A 16,088-nucleotide genomic window follows, 5' to 3' on the forward strand; every position below is an offset into this window, starting at 1 on the left:
ATAATTCTGTAGCAATTCTACTGCAGAGTTAGAGTAGCATTAAGCTGTATGGAAACCTTGAGAAAGGGTTTTCATAAAATTCATTTTGTTCATTTTATTGAATGTTCAGTAAGATTTTTTTGTGTAAGTACTTTAGTCACGCTAGTAGGTTTTTAATCTGTGAAATCATTATTTCTGCAACACTTTTGGATATAAAATAATGATAATATCATAACTTTAGGAGCAACCTGTCTGACTTAACTGTTGACAGTGTCCTGTCTGGACATTATTCTGCCCTCAAATTTTCATGGGGCAGCACTTTTTCCTTCTTCTGCTCAGGTATTTTTGCAGAAAACCAGCAGAAACAAACAGGCTATAGGCTCACTGCCAGAACTTGTGCTCAAGAGGTGCTTTTGAAGGCACCTCAAAGGCAGGGGCAGAAGCTGTTTCTCCTAGTGGACTTTTGGTTGGCTTGAAAGGCAGGATTTGTTTTGTTTCCCAGCTCCCGTGCTGGTAGCTGTTGTGGCAGCTTCCTCTCTTGTTCTGGGATGGATTCAGGCAGTCCAGGTGTGCTGGCTCCAGGTGGGTTTTATCCTCCCCACTCTGGCAGGATAACTCAGACCTGGGTGTTTGTGCAGCTGGAGGTGCTGAGAGCCTGTCCCAGAGCTGGGAGCCCCTTCCCCCCCCAGCCCCTCTCCCTTTTCTCACTCACTGCTCACTGCTAACAAGACCAGGTCACAGTGCTTTGTGAATTTTTATACACAACCACAGCACTCAGAAGCGTTTCCATTTGCCTCAGCCATCACTTTTCTCCGTGGTTAATGAAGCTCAGCCTCTCTCACTTCCCTGTTTAGAGCAGAGCTGGGGGATCCCTGCTGGGCTGGCAAGTTAAGTTGCCTTTGTGCAGCTGTAATGTGCTTTTCTTGCACCTCCAGACCTCTCACAGATACTCCTTCTGACTTGTGGCTTCAATATGATCTAAAGTTATTTGCTAGAAAGGAGAAGGAAAAAAATGCAGAGGATAATATTGCTTTGATGTTGTAATTCCCACGGATTTGAGCAAGGCTAGGTTATATTTACAAAAAGCATCCTAGAATTTATTGATAGAGCAATTAAGCCTGTGTTTTCAATGTGAAATTTCCTCATTCAGGACTCATTTTGTTGCTTGTTATGATCAGATAACAGAAAAATATGAATACCTGTACATAGACATGTACAGAGTTAGTTTTGGTGTGCCTATGGATAAATATGTGTATTTATTTATTCAGAATACCTCTGTGGAGATTTCACCAGAGAGAAAATTATAGATTCAGTATTTCTGTTCAAAACAAATTAAACTTCTGAGAATTAAACTCGGAAAAAAAAATTACTTTGGAAGTGGAATATATCAGACCAACATATTCTTTTGAATGCAAACCTATTTCAGCTTGTTTTCTTTTACTTCAGTTTATAAGAAATGCAACTGCTAACCTTTCAATGTTTTAAAATGGTATCCTTAAAAACATCTGTGGGCCATTATCATAAATATCACAATGGTGTAGAAACCTCACATTTGTGCTATATCATAACAGGGAAATGGAATGCACTGAGAGGAGGAATCCCAGGAACATGAGTTGCCTTGCTGAGATCTATAAAGGTTAATATTTCCAGTTTCCTCTTTTCCCATCATTGCACTAATGGACTTGGGATCCTGCACAAGTTTTTCCACCAGGTTTTTTGTGATAATAAGCTCAAAGTCAGTGATGAAATCCTTGGGATCCATGTAGGTATTGCTAACAATGAATATTGCTCAGTGGAAAGAAATATTCTGTACAACTCACATGTGAGATTTACAAAAAGGAGTGAAAGTGTGACACAGGAGGCTGAGAAATGAACAGAGGGCGATGAATGACACTCATGTTTTTTCACTGGGAGCTGCTTGGCAGTGTTTTCATTTTGCTTGCATGGAGTTTTGGAGCCTGTCTCATAGCATGTGGCATATTAGGCACAATAAAGATGTTCATTTGGCAGCTGGAGCATGACTAGGAACATCAAAGGAGTCATAGATGCGTCAATAAATGGAGAACTCCACCCTCATATAAATATTAGATCACTGTTTGAATTGCCCATTGAATTCTTGTCAGTGAGGCATTCACTTGTCATGCCTGGTGCAGCATTACCAACGTTTCACTTTGGGGCTGGAGCTGATCTGTTGCTATTATTCATTTTTTGCACTTTTGCATCACCCTGAGCAGCAAACATGAATCATTTTGTTGCAAGTGCTGTACAGACACAGGGTGAACAGGTGGCCTTTGCCCTGAGGAGTTTTCAATCCAGTTGAACTCCTTAAGCTCTAATGCAGGCTGAGTGCAGGAGAACATGGGAACTTTTGGGGGGTGTGTGTGGCCCCTGTCATCAGGCTGCCACTCGCCCAACCTGTTATAATGCATGTGGGTAGTGGGAAAATGTCAGTTATCCATCTCAGGGCTTTCCTCACACCTCATTTCTGTGACAAATGCATGAACATCACAAACATCATCACACAGACCATATGTTAGCAGGGCTGCCAAGCAGCAAAGTGTTGGGTATTCAGAGAGCACCTTTGCAGCTCAGGCTGACACTTTCCACAGCTGATATCCATAACTTCTGTCTCATTTCTTGTTACACTGGGTGGTACTTGGGGGACAAAAGGAGTTATTAATTAATCACACTTTGGAGTTTTTACATGGGGATTTCTACACTGGCTTTGTGTACAGAGAAAGATTTTCACCAGAGAATAAGAATTAAAAATCCTATTTCCCTTGTATTTAATGGGCATTAACAATGTACAGGTTTGGTTAAGAGACAGATGTAATGCCATGGATGGGAAATCTGAGGAAGCTGATGAAGCTGAAACTCCTCAGAGCTCTCCTGAGTGCCTGGCAGGGGAGGTCAGAGTGGTCAGTGCCAGGCCCAGCTCCATGGGCTGTGTAGCTGCTCCTGGAGCTTGCCACGGGCAGCTCAAGTACTGTAAATTTGGGGTATTTGCATTGGCTCTTCCCCAGAAGCCACATGAGCTAAAGGAAGCAAACATTCCCAGTGAGGAGCTTCCTGAGGATGCAATTCAATCTCAGGTGATGTTCCCTGGCCAGCCCAGTCCAGCAGACAGCACCATCCTGATAATGTCCACATTTGTCTAGAGATTTTATCTAAGGCTCCAGTTCCCCTCAACTCTCTCAACAATTGGTTTCAGTTTCATCCCTGTTGGCCCTGAGGCCAAATAAGCTCCAGTGTTCTCTATCCCTATGATCACTTCATCTCCTCCCACTTCTAATTTCTCTCCTACATATCAGCACTTCTCGGAGCCTTTTGAATTTCTTTCCTTCTCCTTGCTATTAACCTCACCAAATACTCTCATTTCTGTGGTAGGATTGGGAATTGAAAGCATCAGTGCTTTTGGATGAGATGTGGTTTAAAAAAAAACAGTTTCCCACTTTCAAACAACTCTGCCTCAGCCCTTTTTGGAAAAAGTTGCAGGGTTTCAAAAAGCAAGATGAATAGACAGCAAAGTATAAAAGGTTTAAAAATGTCAAATTCTTACTTCCAAGGGAATATAGAATAGATTCAAGTGCTTCTCCTGACTCCACGTGCCAAACCTGCATGTGGCCTTTGAGCTTCCCCAGAGCACAGTGATGCAGGGATCCCAGGGACTGAGAGCACTGAGCAGAGAGGGGGGAGCAGAGCACCCCCAGGCAGCTCCTCCTGCTTTAGGAACACAACCCACTTTGTCTTTTTCTTGAAAGGCACCTGGAGTGTTTGGCTGAGTGATGCTACAGCTCTGAACCATGACATTGGATTTTAAGGGATTATTTTATTGTAGTTGTCTTTGACTTTTAATTTTTTTTAACTTTTTATTCCTGATATAATTTCCCGGACCAATGCTAAATTTTTCCAATTGTAAGCTATTAATAGTTAATCAGCAGCAGTTTTTGATTATGAAAAGCACATATTTATTCAGAGAATCACAGACTGGCTTGGGTTGGAAGCCATGCAGGGTCATGCAGTTCCAAACCCTCTGCAGTGGGAAGGGATGCCAGCAATACAACAAGTTCCTAAACCTTGTTTCATTGTTCTTTTAAAAATTATTTATTTGGGGTTTGTGTTTTTTTAGGGGATTTAAAAATAAGAGACTTGTAATTGGCAAAGGCTGCAGTCTAAGCAGTATCTATACAGTGGTTTGTGCAGAGAATTTCAACTTCCCACATTTGTAGTGACAGGAGAATATTGCATTTTTTTGGTTGGTAGCTTTAGGAAATTGAAGTGAGTCTATTAAAACACCTGCCATAAACCCAACATCACCTGCAAAGGGTGGTTTTTCACCAGGGAGGCCTTGCTCAGGGAGCCCCCCTCAAAACCCTGCTGTGGGCACAAGACCCTTCCTGGAAGGAGTTCCCAGCCTGGGGTGTGGGCACCAGCACACTCCGAGCACTCTGAAATTGCTCTAAGCTGCTGCTGCTCCCAAGTCCAGTGGTTCTCCCTCCTGGCTCTCCTTCAGCACAAGACTTTGCAAGCAGGATGTGCCACCTGACAGCCTGAGATAGGTTTGTCTGGAGAGACTGCACTGTCTGAGGGGAAGGAGGTTTTGTTTCTTTTTTATTTATAATCCCTCTTGCTTTCAGCACAATTCAATGCAACACCAAATGAGCTGATGAAATTCTGGTTTTCTGTCCCGCTGTGAATCCAAGGATAGTTCTCTTGCCCTAAAGTAAAGTGGAGGAAATGGGAGCAGTTTTTAGTTAAAAACATGTAATTGAGCTGAAGCCTTGTGCAGCAGCAGATCCTTCAGCTGCTGGGGGAGATTTTCTGCCAGAGCCCGTGGTGTCTGTCAGAGAGCTTGGGCTCTCCTCGGGAAGGGAATTGTCTGCTCTGAATTCACAGGGTCATGGCTTCATGGGGTGGCTTTAATTCTGCCTTGTTCTCAGCATCCACGCCTGTTTTAATTGGCAATTAAATTCATTTTCCCCAAGTCATTTCTGTTTGGCCAGAGATGGTAATTAGTGAGTGACCTCCCTGTCTTTATCTTTTCCATCTTTCTCCCCAGTTCTGCTGAGGTGGGGGAGTGAGAGGGTGGCTGGGTGGGAGGCTGGGAGCAGCCCAAGGCCAACCCTCCACTCTTGCTTTGGTAAATAGTGCCCCACATCTCTTCTTGTGCCTTATTCTGTTTGAATGCTTGAGATTTTGGCATTGTTTAATTGTTAATCTAACCCATCTCACCATTACTCATCCTAAATGAAGCTGTAAATTCTGGAACCAGCCATGGCTCTTTTCCTCTGTGGTGTTCTGCTTTGGGATTGAATGCCCAGAAAGGAAGGATCCCCACGAGGTCCTCTGGCAGCCCTGTCTTCATGTAGTTCTGCCTGGAGAGAAATGCAGAATTTGATGAAGAGAATTTCTGTGTTACTTGCCAGGAGAGTTGAGTGGCCACCCACCATGAGACTATTCCTGTGCTTTAGGACCAGTTATAGAAATTCCACAGCCAGGAAGGGTTTAGGGATTGGTCACAAGAGACTCTGGGATTGTTTCTCTTCCTTTAAAAAATGCCTCAGTCCAAGAAGTGTATACAGTGAATTTAAGCAATTATGCCAAGTGTTTGATTTTGTAGTTAAACTCCATTTTTTCTTGGTTTTATATAGCTGGTATCACTGTCTGTAGGTTTTTCTGAAATTGTAGTGCAGTTTTTGAGGATCTTGGGGAAGTGAAATGTAAAATAAAAATAGTGAGAGCACACAGGTAAATGAAAAGTCTGCAGCAGCAGTAACTCTAGGAGAAGGTAGGGAATACAAAACAGGTTGTCTACAGAAAAACCTTTCACATGCAAATATATTGTTCAAAGATGTCAAAACCTGAAAAGTTCATTTAGCAATTGCAAGTTTGTGGTGAAGATCTCTTACTGATATAGCTGGTAGTTAAATCACTAATATTTTATCCAGTATTTTGTGCAAAATTACTCAGAGAAGAAATTTGAGACAAAGTCTCACATCTTTGTGCTTTAGGGAAATTTCCTCTTTATGTCGGCTTTCCTAAACATTTTAAACTCTCCATGTAAAGTGAAACAGGATTATTGACAGCTAATGTTCAATTCAAAGTTCTCACAATCCTTAGATACAGAGCAGCTCACGGAGTGTGTGGCAATCCTGGCAGTAAGAAATGTTAGAGTTCAGTTTTTCAGTTTTATAAAACTTTTGCAGTTGCCTGGGGCTGAATATTCTGTAAACAACCAGTGCTGAGCCTAAAGATGCACTGGATATCTGAAAGCCCCAGAGGAGCCTTTGGAGATCCTGGCTGTGATGAGGAGCACAACGAGTCTCCATTGCCCCAGCTCATTTGTGGAACTGGGTGTACTTTTGACTGGAGTAATCCCAAAAGGTTCACGTCCAAAGTGTTTTATTTATCTGCTACTCCTTTAGACCGGTCAAAGCCTCTTCATCTTTCTGAAAGTACATTTTCATACATTTCTTTATGAAGAAGAATCAAGAAAATATAGAATTTCTTTGAAAGTTTTTTTCCTTTGAGGGACATTTCTTTCCAAATCTGTAGACAAGCTAATAACATAAAGATATCTGAAGCTTGTGTTCCAAAGTGGATACTCACAATGTGTTTTTTCCTTTTTCCTTTCACCCCCAGTGAAATTTGATGACTGCCAGGGGAACAACAAGTTGAACTTTGAAGTTTCTAACCCAGACTTTAGAGTGGAACTCGATGGGAATTTGGTTGCACTCAAGAATGTATCAGAAGTTGGCAGAGCCTTGTTTGTGCATGCGCGGTCGGAGCACGCCGAGGATATGGCAGAAATCTTTATTCTTGAAGCAAATGAAAAACGTGGGGCGTTAAAGGTAAGAGAAATACCAAAGATTAAAAACAAACAAAAAAAAAAGGGCCAAGGAGCTGCTGCTGCTAAATATTTACATGTGTCCCCCAGGAGAGTAGGCAATTTTAATCTGTTAGCAGAGATCAAAATCAGTCTTCAATGCAGATATTGCTGTAACATTTTAGCTCTTGGTTTAATTTGTGATGCAGATTTCCTGGGTTGTGGAAGATGTATTGCATCTTCAGGTGTGGATGCTAAACATCCATAAAGACTTTATTCAAATGAAAGAGCCCAAGTATGAAAATTGACTGCTTCTTCCAATGTATGTTATGCCAGGTAATCACAGTTTGGCCACAACTAAAAATGGAAAATCATAGTTTAAATGTGTAATTTAGAGTTCACAGAACCTTCACGTTTTGCTCCAAGTCTAAGTGCGTGGGAATGAATTCTGTGCAATTTAAATTTTCATATTGGTCTGCTTATCTGACATTGTGAGATGGTAAACTGCTTAAACATCTGCACACAAACAGTGACACACATTTACACTCTGTCTCTATACCCTGGTGATTTTTGTTCTGCTCTGTCCATTGAATATTTTGTCCTTTCTTTCCCCCTCCTGAATTTTAGTGTAAAACAAACCTCATCCTTAGGGGGATAAAGCACTTCAGAAATTGAATTGAATTATTATAAATGGAATTATTCTAAATTGAATTATTTACTTCACACCCCTGCAAGTAACAAAAGGAGATGTGAGATAGCCTTCACTTCTGTGTCCTGGCATTTAGGAGAGAGGCAGGCAAGGCAGTGGCTCGCTAGGCAATTAAGCCTGGTGCCTTTCCAGACCTATAATTTCACAGAAGTATAAAGAAACTTTGATAAAAATGACTGATCTGCTGTCTTGATTTGGTATTTAGACATTCAATTGCCAGCATTCTCCTTATATTCCCAACAATGTATTGGTACAACTCAAGTCTTCCATTATAAAAACAAATTATCTTGAGGAGAAAGGTTGAACAACCTTCTGAAAGTCCGTGGCTCAGGAAAGGTTTTGCTCTGCACTTTAAGCAGCACACCATATGAACATGGATTGCCAGCAGGAGAGAAAGAACCAGAATGTGCAACTGCAGAAAGCTGATCAGAAGACTGAAGTGGAATTTAATTTTATTTAAATATGCCGTTTCTTCACAAAATTCAATTTTAACACAGTCGTACTCGAGGGAGTCTCTTACGTGGAGGAGCTGTGAGTTTGGGACCACAGACTGCCAAATTCAGAGTAGGAAAGCTTCACTTGAGGAGCAAGCTGGGCACTTGGCTGTCCTGTGCCTCAGACTAGCAAGCCTTGTTCCTTCTGGTGCATTCACAAGAATCTTCAAATGGTTTTATTTTGAAACCTTAGGAGCAGTTTCAAAATGGGGATGCTCATTCTCTGGTTAGAAGTTACTAAAACCACTGAGGAGTTTGAGACGTCTCTGACAGGAGGTCTGGAGCTAAACCTCAAGGGGTTGGTTTATGTGTGAAGATCTGACTCTCTGAAAATCATTCTGAAGATTTATTCTGGTTTTCTTAGAGAAGCAGCCCTTCCATATCTGTGAGGAGAGATATTCCATGGAAGTTACAATCTAGGGGAAATCTTGTCAGATATACTATGGAAGTTACAATCTAGGAGAAATCTTGTCAGATATTCCATGGAAGTTACAAGGAGAAATCTTGTCTCATGAGCAGGAGTTCCAGGATGTGTATTTGCCCAGATTATGACAAGCTCTGCCAGAGACCTTTTGTCTTTACGTCCTGTTTGGGTTCTGGGGGGTCTCCCCTCAGAATGTTCCAGCAATACTAATTGTTGCCTAGTGTTGAAATCTCTCTCCAGACTACATTTGAAAGCCAGGGCTGCTTTGGCCCCACTCCTGGATTCTGTTCCAACCACTTTGTGTTGTTTCAGAGAGGGAAAACCAGTCTAAATCAGGCATATTCTGCCACTTGCCAGCCTTTCCTCACAAGTGACAATATCACAGCATCATCTTAACCTGCATTCATCACCTCTTTCTGGATTTTGATATTCAGCCCATAACCAGCTGATTACCCATTTCAGGTGGGATTCGGTGTCTGCAATGCCATTGTGAGTTACATGATGCCTTAAGGTGTCCTGGGAAATCCATCTGGTGAGAATCACCCCCCCTTCAAGGGAATATAAAAATCTCTGGGGCTGCTGTCCTGCCCTGGCCTCACTCAGTCCTCTGTAGCTGTTAAACCAGCATTTCTTCCCAACCTTTTCATCTATTTGCCTATTTTAAACACCACACAGACAGTGTTGTCTTTCTGTTTGTCATACTTGAGAAGGATACAAAGACTGCAGCGTCCTATCTAATGTGATTTTATGATAAATTTGAACTTAATCCTGTACTTTTGCAGTCTAAATGTGTCAGCACGGAAACAGCAGAACTGCTCCATCTGTTTATGCAAGGAGCCTTGGCTAAGAAATGCTCAGATGGAAGTTCAGTAATTCAGCATAATTCTGTGGGGTTAAGATGAGCACATGCTGGAGCAGTGCTTAGCATTCAGTACTTAGAGAACAGTACCTTGTCTAATTAGGGGATAAGTAGTTCTTAAGTATTTCCCCACTGCCAGCAACTGCCATTTCTCTTCTGAAAGCATGTAACCTACATCTGTGAAATCCCATTGTTAATGTTGCTAATTGCAGATTCCCAACGTGTTTGGGAATGGCTCTCAACAATGATTTCTGATGTGCTGACTGGCAGTCCGAGCCTAGGAGCAGAGAGCAGCTCCTAAAACTTTCTGATTGCTACCAACCATACTTTGGATGAATATGGAAATTATTTAGAGGTGCAATCCTGAGTGTGCAGAAAAGCTTTTGGTATTCTGCTGGTGAAGGGGTGCAGTTCTTGCCTGTTAAAGATGGGGGATGATTCCAGCTGGCCTCACCGATCCATCCTATGTGATTTACTAAATTAACTTCATGGCCAGAGCATAATCAGGGGCTGTTGGAATATCACTTAGTATTTCACTGTTATTTGCATCTGAAGGGCCTGTTTTCCTCCTCCTCTGCCAGAAGCATAATAGACCTGCAGAGCCTGCAGCTTTCCATCCAGAGGTGGCCATGGCTATAATATGGGCAGAGGTGGCTCCTCCATCATGAGCCAGCTTGGCCATGGTCACACAATCTCCTGCAGGAGCAGATACTGCATCGCTGCTGTCCCTGGTGTCTGCATGTCTAACATTCCCTTAACCCCACCAACCTCTGCTACAGATGAAATACATGCAGAAATCTGTCCATCAGATTCCAGATCAGCCTCCAGCTGGAATTGCTTTCTGCAGCCTGCTGGATGTGCCTCCTGCCTCCTGTGATTTTGGATAGATGTACTGGTCTCTGTCTTGACAGAGAGGAATATTCCCAAAAATCTTCCTTCATTTCTGAGAGGCTTTTGAATGTGAGTGCACAGAAGAGCCCGTGGCAGGTGGAACAGTTAACTCGTTAATACTTTTGTGCCTGTACACCCTTGGAGCGTGATGCAGTCAGTGCTCAGTGAAAAAGAGGAATTCCACATGCATTCCCCATGGAGCAGTGCTGGTGGGCAATGGAACATTCCTGTGAGGAATGCTACTCACTTCCAAAAATTTAGAAAGGTTTATTAAAACCTTATCAAAAACACAACAGAAGACTGAATAGTGAAAAAATTACGACCCTGGGAGCAGAGGATTTTGCCCACCATGTGCTCACCCACTCAATGGAGATTTCACCTTTTAACCCTTCAGCCCCTCCCAAAGTTCTGACTATTGACTCCTTCTTCTCTGCCCAGTGGTGGAAATGACTTCCTTAAATCTTTTCTGGAGGTCAGGTGCTGCCATAGTAACGAGCCAACCCTCCCAAATGTCCCAAACCCAGGGCACTCCCTGATACACAACTATAAATCTATAAAACTTCTCTTAACATATATACATGATATTTGCTTTTTAATTGTGAGAGTCAAGCATCCAATTACTCATCTACCTCATTCCCCATGGAGCAGTGTTGGGATGTGCCTGCTCTGCCTGTGCCCTGCTCTGACAGCGTTTGCTTGATGCCCTCTCACACAGTCAGGACTGGAGTCTTGGGAATATTAAGAAAAAAGAGACCTGGAAATGTTTTGATTCACCCAGAATTCCCCAAATGAACTTTGGATTCATTCTGAATAATTCAGAGAATTGCTAAGCCTCAAATCCCTAATGGAAAAATAAATCACTCATAAACCCTAGCTGGGGAGAAAATGGCCGAGCCAATGACTGGCAGCATTCTCTTCTTTTTTTAATTTGTGTCTTGTCCAATGCTTGATCCCTGCTTTGTTTTATGGAGAAAGTAGGACAACTGAAAGTTGGAAATTTTGTCTTATCTGAACATGTGTCCAGACATTAGAGGATTTATGTATTTGTTGAAAGAGTCAGGTTTTGTGGAAGGCAAAAAGCGTAGCCAGACTTTTTTAGAGCCTCATAATAAATGGTGAGTTGCAAAAGGTGGCAAGCTGAGACTTGAACTTTGTCCTCCAAGGCTAAATAAAATGGTGTCTGCTGGTCCTGGTCCCCCTCTGGAATCTAGTGCTGGTTTTAATGAACATACCCTCAGTATACCGAGAGCTAAAAGGAAACCTTGGGACACAATCTGTCTCTGCCTCTCTGTGTTGGCAGCCTGTATTTTTTTTTTTCCTTCCCCACAGCAAAGGGAGTTATTTAGAACTTTTATTTGCTACACCATTACAGACACAGGGTGAGGGGTGGAGGGGAGTGAGATATCAAGCGTCTGGCACCAGAGCAGATAAGAGGGCAGGCAGATATTCAGAAATTCCAGGCTGGTAGTAACTTCACTGCATGGTGCTCAGCAGTCTTCCATACAGAAGGATGAAATGATTAAATAGAAACTGTCAAACCCTCAGGACACATTTCAGGCACTGGATAGAAAAGGAACAGGAGAAAGAAAAGAAGAGATAAGGGTGAGGAGCACATCCAGAGACAGCATGTTGTAGACAAAGTTTAAAGCCATCTCCAGCAGCAGCTCAGACTGAAGGAAATGAAGTTGCCCCGGTGCTGTTACTTTGTCCAGTGCACTTTGTACCAGCCAGGGGCTGGGCAGAAGCTGCTGCTTTTTTCCCCTTTGTCAAATCACTGCTTTTCCCACTGCCAGCACTCAGCTGTGTTTGTTACAGCAGTGACAGAGCCTCAGCAGCCTGGCTGGAAACTTCCCTGCAGACCCAAATTCTCATTCCCACCAAGCTTCTGCCTTTTGTGCAACTTGCTTTCTGCCTGTGCATGTTTCCTAAAGTATCAAACAGAAATAATGAAACTAAGCTCCTTGGATTTAAACCCTAGCATTTCTTGTTTGTGTCTTGCTCTCTGCTTATCCCCACAGGATAGAGATTGCAAATATTATGGATATGAGATAAAAAGTGCCTAGAGCCTTAAATCCTACATGTATGGCTTTCTGCCTTAGAAAGATGATAACGGATCAATAATCTTATTATGAATCAGGATTCTCTCACAGCAGAAAATATTCAGGCAAGGAAGTGTGAATAGTTGAGTTTAGTCATCTGGCAATTCAATAAGTTATTTGGAAAATAAGATCAAGAATCAGCCTCTCTGATATAGCAGGCAATCGTTCCCATTAACGTATATTAGCATTTCTCTGTTTAGAACAGAATTCCAAATAGGCTGAAAATGACTGTGAGAGGGATGGAGATGGACTCTCATATGAGATATTGACAAACAGGCTCCAGGAGTTCCATGTTATTAGATTTTGCATATAGCAGTTGCAGCAGAAAGGGATGCACTGCATAAATAAAATACCATGTTTTGCATTTAATTTTAAGGCACGAAATAGAATAAGTCACAGGGGGTGCATCAATACCTATGATACATTTGAGTTATTATACTGATCAAAACTATGTGTAGAATACCATTTCCAGAAAAGCTGAGGAGATCCCTTGCCTTCAGATATGAAAGTGTACTCCAGGCATATAAAGAAGGATTTTCTTAAAGATCAAACTACAAAAAATGTCATTTTCTCACTGTTGTGTTCTGTTTGGCAGAAAGTTTAACATATTAACATTCTCCTAGCCATTAAGTTATTTAGTTGTTATCACTCCTGTTACTTTTGTTATCACATTGCAAACACATATTGACTTGGAATTCATGCATCAAAGGCTGAGGTAAAAGTGATCTTAGAATTTAATACCTGTGTATTGGTGGCATTTTCGTAAATGACTTTTCCGTGTTATAATCACCACTGAATAGATTTTTTTTTCTTTTAAAGTCTGAAATGCTACTTTTAGGATTTCACAAAATACATCTCAATTAATGTCAAAGAAAGCAAGAGCTTGTTCTCATCAATGGGTCACTCTCTAGTGTCATTTAGCTGCCTTTTAAACGATATTTTTATAAAAATCCTCCGTGCAGACCACTTGCTGTTGCAGAAACAACAAAGAGCTCCTTTTATATCAGAAATCTCCTCAACCTCTCTTTTCCATAGAAATTCCAGTCCCCTATTTTCCTTTTTTGTTCCTCAGCCTGATCCAGAACCTGCTGGAATGATCAGATTCCAGCGGGTTTCAGCTGAAGCCCTGGGAGCAGGCGCTGTGCCTGGCAGTGCCGTGGCCCCCCTGCCCCTTTGCTGGGCAGTTTTTGGGTGTCCCTGCAGTCCCCCCAGAGCAGCTCTGATTTGATGGACACCCACACTTCTGCAGCCTCCCCCCACCTCCAGTGCCAGGCTGGTGCTTCCTCAGGCCTGCTCTGAATTTCCCCTTCCCCAGCACCAAGGAAATGCAGGTTTCATATACACTGGCTTTGGAGTTTGCTCTGACAAAGATCCATTTATCTGAGAATTATTATGGTGCCAAGAGATGTGGCAGTTGCCATAGCAACAATTACATATTGTGTTGAATACCAGAGTAAATGCTATAAAGAACAGGAGCCACTGGTGGTTTTCATTAATTTAATGTTCCTTTTTTGGACAAAGTGTGACTCATAAGTTTATTCACTGTGTGTGTAAGTGCCTAGATCAAATGTGTGGGCTCGCTTTCCTCCTCTTTCCCTCGGTGTGCAACTTCAGCATGTAAATGAGAAGTACTTGGTTATTTAAGGAGAGAAAAATGGTCTTATAGACTGGAAACATGAATAATTTCCTGTGAAACAAGAAGGTGTTAACTGCCCTGAGTGTTCAGTGCCTCTGTCTGTGAGCAATCTACATTCAGACTCCATGTGAGCCAGGGTGTAGTTATCCAGGAAAAGAGACTTTGTGCTCTTCAGTAGCAAGAAGGGCTCAGAACTGAATGTGTTTAGCAGTGATTTAAAGGTGAAATTAGATTATTTTTGAGACAAACACAGACCTTGTTAACGATTTCAAATTATTTAGAGACTAATGTGAAATGACAGGCAAAATTCTTTGCAATGAATGCCTTTTATTAAAAACCAGTTACAAACAGATTTCCTTTCAGCCCTGAGCTACATTTAGGCTGCTCAGTTGGTTCTCCCTGCTGCAACAGGTACCATTTCACTATGGCTTGATGTGCTTCTGATGGAAACTTCAGTTTTTTGTGGAAACTCAGGATCAGATGCAGTTCTAGAATGCACCAGTTTTACTCTGTTTTCTTTTAAAACACACAGAGGTCTTATCCTCCATCCATAAACCTCGTGGCAAAGCTTTCACAAACCTCAACGAGAGCACTTGCTCAAGGGTTGCTAAAGTCTTGTATTTGAACTGAAATTGATTCTGGCACATAGTGCCAAGAAAATACCTATTTACTTCTTGTGACTAAAACATTTTATGAGAGTTTGAATGGTGGATTAATTATCTGAAGATGTTTTGAATTTAATTAGCTCCTCTTTATGATCTACATTAAATGTCCTTTATCCATAAAAAGAAAGAATCCACCAAATGTTGTGGATGAGTGATAAACCATCATGCATCAGCATATAATTATTTTTTCCAGTATTTTCATTCTGAGTTTGGCCTGGAAGTATTCTGGAACAGACAAAACTGTGCCAACCCTATGCCTTAATCTTCACAGATTGATGGAGCTCTGTAGAAACCCGTGCCAGAGGTGTGGGGAACATTTAAAGAAACCCTTTGTGAAAGGTTAAAATATAAAATTCATGTAGTAAATGAGGATATAAGTGAGAAAGCAAGAGGCTAAGCATGATTTAGTAGAACATTAGGCGAGATCATAAAGGATAAGTAGATTTCTCTTAGGATATGTAATATCTTTCATTTATAAAGTGGCTTTCATCCTGTAAGATCCTCAAAGTGCAACTATTAAGTACATGGGAACAGGATGTGTGAGTGCCTGTCTTAATACAAACATCTCTGAAAAGAGGCATTTGCATAGATATCTTTATTTTTGATACTTATTTCATAATAGTTTTTCACATCAGGGTAGGAACAAAGTCTTCTTCAATGAGGGATTAGGGAAAAGGAGCTGGCAATTTTGATATCAGAATTGCCATGACAGCCTTAATGTCCTCAAATCCATCATGAAAAAGAGATGTTACAGAAACCAGGAGAATGTGTGCAACTGAGGGTGGAGAAGAAAAATTGTCCATTTTGCCCATGGCTGTTCTTTCATCCAGCACCAGGAATGATGCAGCTGGTGCACCACAACTACCACAGATCCACCTGAGAGCTCCCAGATTTATTAAGGAACAGAGTCAGTTCCAAGAGGAACTCAAACTGAGTTGTGCCCAAAACCAAGCTCAAGGTTCTTTTTTTTGTGTCAGAGACACAAAATATTGCTGGTGTTTTCCCACTATCTGCTTCTCCCTCAGCTTCCAGAAGCAGCATGGATTTAAGAGAGCCATGATAAAAGAAATTATTGCCATGAAAAGATGATTCCCTGAGTAAGAGTTTAGCAACTTCTCTTCACTGGACGCATCAATAAGAATCTCTAATGATTGTCCCAATGTTTCCATGCTGATTTCCATAATCTTGAAGGAACATTTATTATGGTTATTTCAACAACACCTATCTCAACACACATCTTAAACATTTAATGGGGCTTTCAGGATAAAAATCTACATTTGTCCTCCCCCAAGAATTGATTCTGCCATTGCAAGAACAGATGGCTTCTTTTGGACCTAAAATTCCTTATTTGTTGATCATTACAATTTTGATGCTTTTATGTTTATTTATTTGCATCTCACTTTGCAGCTAGTTTTCTTTTTAAAGTACCTAGAATAACTTGGCAACTTGAAGAATGTCAGAGTTAAAGCTTAGAGCAATTTGGTGTCTTCATAATAAACAACTCTG

At 41.5% G+C, this 16,088-nt stretch overlaps 1 protein-coding gene across 2 annotated transcripts in view; it reads left to right on the forward strand.

The window, feature by feature from the left end:
• CDH13 (cadherin 13) overlaps window positions 1-16,088 on the forward strand; it is a 445,340-nt gene that overhangs the window by 147,496 nt on the left and 281,756 nt on the right. For both annotated transcript variants that reach the window (XM_059857430.1, XM_059857431.1), the window contains exon 3: window positions 6,622-6,830. In XM_059857430.1, coding sequence (XP_059713413.1) covers window positions 6,622-6,830 — 209 coding nt within the window. The remainder of the gene's footprint in view (window positions 1-6,621; window positions 6,831-16,088) is intronic.

Source organism: Haemorhous mexicanus, chromosome 12 (assembly GCF_027477595.1).
Source record: "Haemorhous mexicanus isolate bHaeMex1 chromosome 12, bHaeMex1.pri, whole genome shotgun sequence".
NCBI lineage: Eukaryota > Metazoa > Chordata > Aves > Passeriformes > Fringillidae > Haemorhous > Haemorhous mexicanus.